Here is an 11,658-nt window from a genome sequence, read left to right as displayed (position 1 = left end):
TGATTATGTGCTTATGTGTTTATATGTGTTACGTGACGTGAGATGCGACGTGATTCTAAGCTTTAGTAAACTAAGACGTGCGAGATTCGAATTCGTTGTGTTGAGCCCTATGGCGATGTCTATTGCAGACCATGTCGTCGTCATCAAGAATTCGCCAAAACCTTTCCCGTCAGGAAAAGAGAGACCGACGTCTCGCCAAGCTCATCTCGAGGTCTGTAGCAAAAGCTGTCAGTGAGGTGTACGAAAACACCAGCAAGTCGTCGGAAGAATCCCGAACCCTCACTGAACCCAGCAAAACTTCGTTCAGTTTCAAGCAATTTAAGGCATGTGGACCGAAGGAGTTCACCGGTGAAGAGGGCCCTACAGGCTTATTTCACTGGTTTGACTATGTGGAAGTTACCCTTCGTCAAAGCGGATGCCCGGATCATCTTCGAACTCTCAATGCTACCGGTGTCTTCCAGTCGCGGGCATTGGACTGGTGGACAGCTGAAAGGAATAAGCGCGGGAACGACGCTGCCTACGAGCTGACGTGGGAGGAACTGAAAGCTATCATGCTGGACGAGTTCTGTCCTCCCCACGAACGCCAAAAGTTGGAGGATGAGTTCTGGACCATCAAGCAGAAGGAGGGCGACAACGCTGGTCTCACTGCCCGTTTCAAACAACTGAGCATTATCTGTCCAGACCAGGTCAAGACTCCCGAGATGACCATCAAGAAATACATCCGTGCTCTTCCGGATTGTGTTGCAGATTATGTGTTCGCCGCCAAACCCGCATCAATCGAGGAAACCTACCTACTCGCTGCCGAGATTAACGACAAGCGAGTTAAGGCTGGTGTCTGGGATAAGCCATCCAAGTCGTTGCATCAAGTTACTACCGCATCAACCGACAACCCTACTGCTCAAGCCTCCAAGTCCTCGAGAAGAAGAAAGAAGAACAAGGGTTGTGCCGCCGCAACCAATGCTGCTCCTCTTCAGTCAGTACCGCCACAACAGCAACAACCACAGCGCACTGCGCCAGTGATCAATGCGCCGCCGGCTAAGCGTGCGTACACCGGCCCCCACCCACTCTGTGCTACATGTTCTTATCATCACCCGGTGGGTGTGGCCTGCCGTTACTGTGCCCACTGCAACGTTTACGGGCATTTCACTGCAAATTGCCGTTATGGTCCTCGTCAAACGCAAGCTCAAGCCGCTGTTAACCAAGCCCTGCTACCTGCTCCTCAAGCTCCTCAAGCTGCACAGGCCCCGGCAAACAATGTTCGGACCTGCTTTGCATGTGGTGACCCTAACCATTTCGCAAACCGGTGCCCGAACAGAGTGGTGAAACAAGAAGCTCAACAACCCCAGCAACAACAACAGCAGCCTCAACAACAAGCCGCTCACGCCAGAACTTTCAACATCAACGCACGCCAGGCTCAAGCTGATAACAACGTGGTCAATGGTACGTTCCTTGTGAATGGTATATATGCCTCATGTTTGTTTGATACTGGAGCCGATAACTGCTTTGTGTCATTTGAATTTGAGAAGCTTCTTAGACGTAAGCGCTCTTATCTTTCGTCACCCTTCGAAGTAGAAGTCGCTACCGGAAGAACCATTGCTGTCAATTCTGTGCTCCGTGATTGTACTCTCGAGCTCAACAATCATATATTTCCGATTAACCTCATTCCGATGCAGCTCGGAAGTTTCGATGTCATAGTAGGCATGGACTTTCTTCGTGAAAACCGTGCTGAAGTTGTGTGTTCCGATAAGATGATTCGTTTTGTGCTAGCTAGTGGTGATATTCTATGTGTTTATGGTGAAACTACTGCAAGAGATCTCAAGCTCATGTCCTGTCTTCAAGCTCGCAAATATCTCCGCAAGGAATATCGAGCCTTTTTGGCCAACATTGTTGTAGCAGAGACGGACAAGAAAAGGAAAGTTGAAGTCAAGGATGTTCCTATTGTCCGAGAATTTCCTCAGGTGTTCCCTGATGATCTTCCTGGATTACCTCCAAGTCGTGATATCGACTTTCGAATCGACCTTATTCCAGGAGCCAACCCAGTGGCCAAAGCTCCGTATCGACTCGCTCCATCTGAGATGCGAGAACTCTCAAACCAACTCCAAGAGTTACTTGAAAAAGGCTTCATTCGCCCGAGCACTTCTCCATGGGGCGCACCAGTCCTTTTCGTCAAAAAGAAGGACGGGTCGTTCCGAATGTGCATCGATTACCGGGAATTGAACAAGCTGACCATCAAGAACCGATACCCCTTACCTAGAATCGATGATCTGTTTGACCAACTACAAGGTGCTCAGTGTTTCTCCAAGATTGATCTACGTTCAGGCTACCATCAGTTGCGGATTCAAGAGGAAGACATACCCAAAACCGCTTTTCGAACCCGATACGGCCACTACGAATTTGTTGTCATGCCTTTTGGTTTGACCAACGCACCCGCGGTCTTTATGGATCTGATGAATCGCGTGTGTAAACCGTTCTTAGACCGTTTCGTCATTGTATTTATCGACGATGTCCTGATCTACTCCAGATCGAGGGCCGAACATGCGCAGCATTTGCGATTGGTTCTCGAGTTGCTTCAGGGAAACCAACTCTACGCCAAGTTCTCCAAGTGTGAGTTCTGGTTGGAGGAGGTTCAATTTCTGGGTCATATTGTGAATAGTCGGGGTATACACGTTGATCCTGCAAAGATTGAGGCAGTCAAGGGATGGGTTACGCCAAAGAATCCGTCAGAAGTTCGCTCTTTCCTCGGATTAGCTGGCTACTACCGGCGATTCATCGAAGGGTTCTCAAAGATTGCTGTGCCACTTACCTCCCTTACTCATAAAGACAAGCCTTTTGTGTGGGGAACCGCGCAGGAGACTGCTTTCCAAACCCTCAAACACATGCTGTGCCATGCACCAGTTCTTACACTGCCGGACGGAAGCGATGACTTCGTTGTCTATTGTGATGCTTCAAACCTTGGACTTGGCTGTGTTCTCATGCAACGAGACAAGGTTATAGCTTACGCATCTCGACAGCTCAAAATCCACGAGAAGAACTATACAACCCATGACCTCGAGCTAGGCGCAGTTGTCTTTGCCTTAAAGATTTGGCGACACTACCTGTATGGTACAAAGTGTACGATCTTCACCGATCACAAGAGCTTACAACATATCTTTAACCAGAGAGAACTCAATATGCGTCAACGCCGATGGGTAGAACTTCTCAACGATTACGACTGTGAGATCCGCTATCACCCAGGCAAGGCGAATGTAGTTGCAGACGCCCTCAGCAGAAAGAATTACGTGATAGGTGTTCGAAACATCCAGGCTCAGTATAACCTCGAAGCTCTCATCCGCGAAGCACAACACGCTTGCTTTAACGAGCGTACGTTGAAGAAAGAACGAATCTATCACGATGGAACTCAGCTAGTGAGCAAAGCCAACGGGATATTCTATTATCTGGACCGAATCTGGGTTCCGAGGAGGACAGATTTGCGAAAGATCATCATGAACGAAGCCCACAAATCCCGATATTCCATTCATCCCGGTGCGGACAAGATGTACCAGGACCTTCGCTACAAGTACTGGTGGCCTGGGATGAAAAGGGATATTGCTCTATATGTTGATAGCTGTTTAACTTGTGCAAGAGTCAAGGCTGAACACCAAAGACCGTCAGGCTTACTCGAACAACCGCCGATACCCGTATGGAAGTGGGAAAGCATAGCTATGGATTTCATAACTAAGCTTCCGACCACGCCATCAGGTCACGACAGTATTTGGGTCATAGTCGACCGTCTAACCAAATCAGCCCACTTTTTGCCAATACGAGAAGACTATAAGGTGGCCAAGCTAGCCCAAATCTACACCGACGAGATCATTAAGAATCATGGTACGCCTCGAGACATCATTTCTGATCGCGACGCTCGGTTTACATCGAGATTGTGGGAAACTTTTCAAGCAGCTCTTGGTACGACGCTGAATTTGAGTACCGCATTCCACCCGCAAACCGACGGGCAGACTGAAAGAACGATTCGTACTATTGAAGACATGCTCCGTGCGTGTGTTATCGACTTTGGTGGTAGTTGGAGCAAACACCTACCGTTGGTCGAATTCTCGTACAATAATAGCTATCACTCCAGCATCGAAATGGCACCTTTCGAAGCCTTGTATGGTAGGAGATGTCGCTCGCCTATTGTATGGCACGAGGTCGGTCATTCACAATTGACTGGGCCCGAGATTCTGCAAGAAACGACTGACAAGATCCACCAGATAAGGGAAAACTTGGTAAAGGCCCGGGACAGACAAAAGATGTACGCCGATAAACGACGCAGGACCCGCGAATTTGCAGTTGGCGACTACGTGCTCCTAAAGGTATCACCTTGGAAGGGAGTAGTCCGATTCGGCAAAAGAGGGAAACTTGCGCCTCGATTTGTTGGACCTTTTAAGATTCTGGAAAGGATCGGTAAAGTTGCCTACAAACTCGAATTACCGGAGGAACTCAGCAATGTCCACCCGACTTTCCATATTTCAAACCTTCGAAAATGCGTAGCCGACCACGACGCAATAATACCACTCGACGATCTTCAGGTCAATGAAACGCTACACTTCGTGGAAAAGCCTGTCGAAATCATGGACCGACAGACCAAGCAACTCAGACGCTCTCGCATTCCTATTGTAAAAGTACGATGGGAAGGCAAACGAGGCGCGGAGTTCACTTGGGAACTCGAAAGTGACATGAAGGCCAAGTACCCGCAGTTGTTCAGATAGATCTGAAGCATCAAATTGGTAAAATCACACGGCGATGTACGGTTCTCGGCCTAATTTCGGGACGAAATTCCCTAAAGGAGGGGAGACTGTAACACCCCGTGTTTTCCAAAAAGTCAAAGTCAAAGTCAAGTGTTGACTGTTATTGGAATTAAAGATCAATAAAGATTTATTTCATTTTAGTTTCATTTTGATTTTCATATTATTTGGAGTAAGTGTTGTATAATCAAACTAATCGACCGATAATCGAACTGTGAATCAACGACCGACTGTGAATGATAGGAAGTAACAACGCAATAAAGCTAATCAATCAATAACCAAGGTGAATCGAATCAATCATCAAACTCTAGTGTGGGGATTTTAGTACTTTTTATACGTGTGTGTGTGCCTTATGTGTTACTTGTGCATGTTTACTTTTATGTTAAAGTGTGTGGTGAATCAATCAAAATCAATCAAGACTCAAAGGTGAATCAAACTCAATGGAAATCGAACCCGAAATGGTTGTAAGGATGCTCGTATGTTAGATATAGTAGTTGAGACTAAAAGTAATTTGATTAGGAATTCTATCATTCTCAAATCATCGTTCATCGAAGTCGAAATATCAAAAATCGTCGCGAAACACTCAAAACCAGGCAAGCCGATCGAACAGGGCAACCTGATCGAACAGGCTAGCCGATCGAACAGGGCAACCTGATCGAACAGGCTAGCCGATCGAACAGGCTGTTCGATCGGGCAGCTGCTCGATCAGGGATGCTGTTCGATCAGCTGACCCTTCCTCTTTTGGAAGCCTATAAATAGGGCTGTCCTTGTCAAACTTTCCACTTTTGGAAAAGCTCTGACCGACCAGCCTCTTCTTCTCACTAAATCTCAGATTTCTCTCAAACCGGTAAGTATTTCGCTCTAATCCTTGTACGTTTTTGTTCATTAATCGATTCTACATCTTTCTATCTTTCAAAACTTGGATTTCATCCATGAAATCACCGAGATCTAGGTGTTCTTGAGTGATGTCATCATGGTGTTCTTGGTGTTCATCAAGAACTTCATGTTCTTGACTTCATTCAACCATGAATAAGCTAGATCTAACCGATTTCCACATCAATAACTTAAAATCTACCAAAGATCTTAACATTTCACGGTGGAAAAGGATTGGAAGATGGGTTTTCATCTATCTTTCAACTCCTTTTACACTCAAAAAGGGTGAAAACGAGACTTGAACCGATTTACAAATCAATCTACACGAACACATGGTTCAAGATTCGGGTTCTACCGAGAGATATACCGATTTCGGGTTAAACGTTAAACTTGGGTTCCAAACCGTCTCTGACCGAGTTTGGGTGATTCCTGCTCGAGTCAGTAGACTAAGTAAGGACTTCAGCTTTGTGGTTCAACTCGTAGTCAAAATATCTCTAAAACATCAACAAATAACGGGAAAAACCAAGTGTTAAGTGATAGGTTAACCAAATCGAGAAGCTGGCCGAACGGCTAGGCTGTTCGATCGAACAGCCCAACCGAACGACTACGCCAGCCGATCGGCTAGGCTAACCGATCGACTAGCACTTAGGCCCTCAAACTCAAAGTGTAGTATTGACGAGGTACTGTTCGATCGACTACGCCACTCGATTGTAATCATTACTGCTCGAATCATGAGATACTATACTTTCAAAACACTTAGACTTTTCGAAACATTGGAATGTCATCCGATCGAGCATGCCAACCGATCGAGTGACATATTTGAAAACATTGAAGTGCTAGCCGATCGGTTGGGCTAACCGATCGAACAGCTGTTCGATCGGCCAACCTGAAAGGTAGTACAAACCATCATACACAAACACATCCTTCACATCAAAGGAAGAAACAATCCACTTGAAGGAACCAGCCGATCGAGCCAGCCGGCCGATCGAATGGATGTTCGAACGGACTTTCAAACCAATCGAACAGCCCACTCGATCGAACTGCTGTCCGATCGAATGGCCTACTCGATCCAAGTACATTGTTTACTTTTTCCGCATTACTCATCGTTGTGTTATCGAACTATTCAGGCTAACCTATTCTCAGTGTTCCTCTCAATCCACGATCAACCACTGTGAGTATACTCGATCCCTTTTTGCTTTCAGCACTTTTGGGTGTTACATACGTAATCTATCAAATTCACAAACAACACAAACTATTTGAACGCTAACCTACTTGCATGTATTACTTGTCTAAATGATTGCTGTTTATTATGTTTACACGTGGAGTGCTATCTACCTGCTTTAGCAACGTAGTACTATAGTTTGGACTCAGCACCCGTTCCCACGGGGGTTGCTAAGGACAATTACTTGCATGGGTTACGGTGGTAATCATGTATTGCGAACTGTCTCGGACAGTCAACTTGAAGTCGTTGGTATCGATGGTCCCATGTTGATAATTTACATGCATCGTTTGCCCTTGTGTACGTGCTTGGTTATGCGTAAACTATTCGAACTCTATATGCTATATCAAACTTGTGTACTCACCTTTACATTATATGTATTGACTTTTATTTTAACGTATGTGACAGGTGTTTAAGCTACTAGCGTGCTAGGGAAGCGAGGCAATAATAAGCTTCTAGGAGCCAGTGACCTTAGGACAGTGTCCATATACCTGCTCCAGGGCCATAATTATCTGTAGATCTTGTACTGGCACCTGTAGTCAGTAAGATCTATAGTTAGTCGTCTAGAAGTCTTAAAACAATATTTACTTTCGGTCTGTAATAATTAAGGATTTGAGTTGTCGGAACAGTTCCCATATTGTTTAGTTGATTTCTATGATAACTTGTTATTATTTGGGACACGGTATGGGACGTGTTATATAACTGAATTGTATAATAGTTGTTGTGGAAACTTCTGAACAATCTGTTTCGCTCAGTGCCGCGCCCCGATGATTCCGCCATCGGTTGGGGTGTGACAGTTCAAAAGTCACATTTGTAGTGAATAAATATTAAATAGTCAAACTTCATATTTAATATATAGCCAATTACTTTATTTAATTTATTATTATCTATTATATTATATTATTATACTATATAAACAATTTGCATAGGATGTTAGGAACAGTAACCACACGTGTCATTCATCGACACCGCTCCTTCACTTAACACCACCGTCCACCTATCACCAACGCTCTACCAGCATCCACATGCTCTGGCTCAAACAAACGTCGCCTTACCCCCGATCTTCCCCAAATTGAAGCTGTCGAGATTAAGACTCCACAACCCAAACGATGATTTCCGTCTGAGATTAGGGCTCCAAAAGGTACGAACTAGGTTTATAATTTTAGTTACCTTTAGGTTAATGTTCTTAGATTTGAGTGTTCTTCTTCGACTCCTGCTTGGGTGGAGATGAATTTCAACTTTAATGTGTTCATGTAATTAAATTCGGAAGTTGTTACGATTGTGTAGGGTTTGTAAAACTGTGAATTAATATATTCAAACTACGTGTCTATAAGAAAATTGATAATATATTCAAAGGTGCCACTAATATATTCAAACTACGTGTCTATAAGGAAGTTGTTACGATTGTGTAGGGTTTGTAAAACTGTGAATTAACCAATCCGTTATAACCATCAAAACCGATTAACCATAACCGATTGGTTATGATTATAGTTATTTATTAACCGACATCTTGGCTATGTTTATGGTTTTGGGCCCCCTAGCACAAACCAACAACAAAACATATAGATGCGGCCCATGAATTGGTTAAAACTTATGTGGACTGATTCGTAATAAACGTAAAATAGGAGGCAGTTAATGAAAATCCATGAAGCTAGCTAGGGTTTGTATTGCACCCTCCTATATATGTTTGTTAGAGCCTGCCTCTATCCCCTCTTGCATTGCTGCAACGGCGAATTGCTGAAACCCTAACTCCCCGAGCAAAGCAGCAACAATGGCGTCTACCAAAGCTTTGTCGACGAAAGAGGCCGATGTTCAGATGATGTTGTCTGCTGAAGTTCATCTCGGCACCAAGAACTGTGATTTCCAGATGGAACGTTACGTCTTCAAGCGCCGCAACGACGGTAGTATTTCATTTCTTTTTAGCATGTATTCTGGATTTTGATTTTTGTTAACATTCGTTGTGAATTATAACATGTTTCATTTATTTTAAATTGCATTAATTTTGTTTATTTGTTATGTTAAGAGGCTGCAATAATAGGAATCCTGTAGACTGAAACTGTCATGATAAATGCTTATTGAAACCTTTTAGTTCTGTAATTGATCTGGTTAGATTAGTCTACTTTGGTGTATACTGAATAGTTTTGTATACTTAATGGACCAATTTAGCTGATTAAGCAATCATGAGAAAATTATAGGGAGCTTGCTTGCTAACATTGGCACTGGCTGATAGTATTAGTTCCAAAAAAGATTTATTTTTGTTAACAAAGATTTTAAAATGTTCATGTGGATTCAAAATGTGTTATTTTGTTATGACTTCATTTTCTTAATTTGGGCTTTTTCTTGCTGCTTGGGTTTGTTTGATTTTTAGTTGATGTGTGTGTGTGTGTTGTATATCTTGTTTTTATAGGAATTTACATTATTAACCTTGGAAAGACATGGGAGAAGCTTCAGATGGCTGCCAGAGTGATTGTGGCAATCGAAAATCCTCAAGATATCATTGTTCAATCTGCCAGGCCATATGGTCAAAGAGCTGTGCTTAAGTTTGCTCAGTACACAGGGGCACACGCCATTGCTGGTCGTCACACTCCCGGTACTTTCACCAATCAGCTTCAGACGTCTTTCAGTGAGCCCCGTCTTCTTATCTTGACTGACCCACGAACCGACCACCAGGTTTATAACAATACTCTTGATTTTTTCTAGTTTGTTATATGAGTTGTAAGGGCTTTTAGGTGTATGCAATTGAGCTTACGTTGTTGATTATTTACAGCCAATCAAAGAGGCTGCACTAGGGAATATCCCGACAATTGCTTTTTGTGATACCGATTCTCCAATGAGATATGTTGATATCGGTATTCCTGCTAACAACAAGGGGAAACACAGCATTGGATGCTTGTTTTGGCTTCTAGCTAGAATGGTTTTGCAAATGCGCGGTGTGATCAACCAAGGGCACAAGTGGGATGTCATGGTATGCATGTCATTTGAAATCTGATAGTTGGATTATTAGCTTTGATTATGATTGCGGTTTTCTGAAAGGGATTTGCTTTTGCAGGTTGATCTATTTTTCTACAGGGAACCAGAAGAAGCAAAGGAAGAACAAGAAGATGATGTGGCAGCTGCAGCTGATTATACAGATTATGGGGCTGGTGCCCTCGGCATGGGTGACCAATGGTCTGCTCAAATTCCAGATGCTCAATGGTCAGCTGACGTGGCACCACCACCGATTGCTGGTGCTCCTGTTGCAGGTGGATGGACCGGTGCTGACGGTATGTTTATTTAATTTGGCTGTCTGTATTGTTCGGTTATCGCTCTATAGTTTTTAAAATTTGTTTATTTTGCAGCTCCTGTGGCTGGTGCGGATGGCTGGGAAGCGGTGGCTGCCCCTGTACCTCAAGCTGAAGGTGCTGCAACGGGCTGGGAATGAACGGAAGCTGCCTCTTGTTAAACTTTACCTTTTAGTGTTTAAAAGCGAACAATTTGGAACTAGTTTTTTTTATAACGAGTATTGGAATGTTGAAATTTTGTGGTTTTGGTAATGGAAGAGTTTTATTTTGCTTTTAGATTTAGTTGACAAATTTTTGTGCTATATATAAGCTTGCTGTATGGTGTTTGATTTTATTTCAAACAATCTAAAAAAGCTGATCACTGCATTTTTACTAGTAACTAGCAATAAGACCTATACTCGAATGAATTAATCCAAATGTTATGTGATGCGTTAACCATATGAAAACGCGCGTTTCAACGTAGCTGATTGAACTCAATGTATTCTATATAAACATTGCGATTGGATCAAAACACAAAATAAATCAAATTTATACCGTACGATCATAACATATTATATGTGAATTATGTCATACATAGAAAACGTTACGGGTATAACGGAAAAGATGACATGTATAATTAAAAGAGATTAATTAGAGCTTTTAAAAAAGGGGAAAAAAGAAATTATAGTTTGACTTAACTAGGATCGAAACAAAATTTACAAAACATTCATAAAATAATCACGAAAACATATTATATTCGATCTGACTTGTTTCCTAAAAAAGTTTACATCGAAACATACACCAACTTGAATTTATACAAAACGTACATTAAAATATTCACGTAAAAATGTTATTTTAAGATAACGTATTATATTTAACCTGACTCGTTTACAGAAAAAGTTTACGTCGAAATGTTGAGCAAATCATATTTATATAGACACGCGTAAAAATACACAAAAAATTAGTTTTTCTTAAGTAAAGGAGGTATAGCGGTAAACCCGAAACACATTATTAGTAAAAAAAACCTAATAAGCTAAATACGTTCGTAAAATCGTACCAAGTAGCATTAATGCCACACCACTGCCAGCGACTACCAACATCAGAAGAGCTCGTACAAATAAAATAAATAAAAAAGTAAAAAGTAGAATCGAATGAGAAATAGACGTAAAATCGTTGAATCACATACGCATGTTGCGGCGCGTTAATGCGAAGAAATTAGACATAAACGTAAAACGTAGAAAAAAAATAACTTAGTCGATTTAGGACCCGTGTGTGGCGACGAACTTGTCAAACCGAGAAAAATAGATGCGTTGCGACTTGCCTGTTAAACGGGATAAAACAGATGAAAAACGTTGAACCTCATATGCACGTTGCGGCGTGTTAACTCACAAAATTTAGAATGAAACGTAAAACGAAAAAATTACTAAAGATGAAAAGTATGGGGTTACAAAGTTGAAAATAAAAAAGTGTTGGGGTTAAATTGTAAAAAATGAAAAGCTTTGGATTTAAGGTAAAAAAGTAAAAGGGG

General features: G+C 42.5%; 1 protein-coding gene across 1 annotated transcript; it reads left to right on the top strand.

Annotated features, from left to right (window-relative positions):
• The first annotated feature begins 8,521 nt into the window (after positions 1-8,521).
• LOC110935448 (40S ribosomal protein SA) lies at positions 8,522-10,427 on the top strand. Its single transcript, XM_022177829.2, has 5 exons — positions 8,522-8,771; positions 9,278-9,540; positions 9,638-9,835; positions 9,920-10,133; positions 10,209-10,427. The coding sequence occupies exons 1-5, from the start codon at positions 8,642-8,644 to the stop codon at positions 10,289-10,291; spliced, it is 888 nt and encodes a 295-aa protein (XP_022033521.1). The 5' UTR covers positions 8,522-8,641; the 3' UTR covers positions 10,292-10,427.
• The last annotated feature ends 1,231 nt before the right edge of the window (positions 10,428-11,658 follow it).

Source organism: Helianthus annuus, chromosome 4 (genome assembly GCF_002127325.2).
Source record: "Helianthus annuus cultivar XRQ/B chromosome 4, HanXRQr2.0-SUNRISE, whole genome shotgun sequence".
Taxonomy (NCBI): domain Eukaryota; kingdom Viridiplantae; phylum Streptophyta; class Magnoliopsida; order Asterales; family Asteraceae; genus Helianthus; species Helianthus annuus.
This window is presented reverse-complemented; position numbering and strand designations above follow the sequence as displayed.

What these genes read in the sequence shown, in the direction of transcription:
- LOC110935448 (XM_022177829.2), top strand. Translation starts at nt 8,642, where the DNA reads ATGGCGTCTACCAAAGCTTTGTCGACGAAAGAGGCCGATGTTCAGATG. An exon ending in CTTCAAGCGCCGCAACGACG is followed by an intron (nt 8,772 to 9,277) that starts GTAGTATTTCAT and finishes TTGTTTTTATAG; the next exon opens with GAATTTACATTATTAACCTT. An exon ending in TGGATGGACCGGTGCTGACG is followed by an intron (nt 10,134 to 10,208) that starts GTATGTTTATTT and finishes TTTATTTTGCAG; the next exon opens with CTCCTGTGGCTGGTGCGGAT.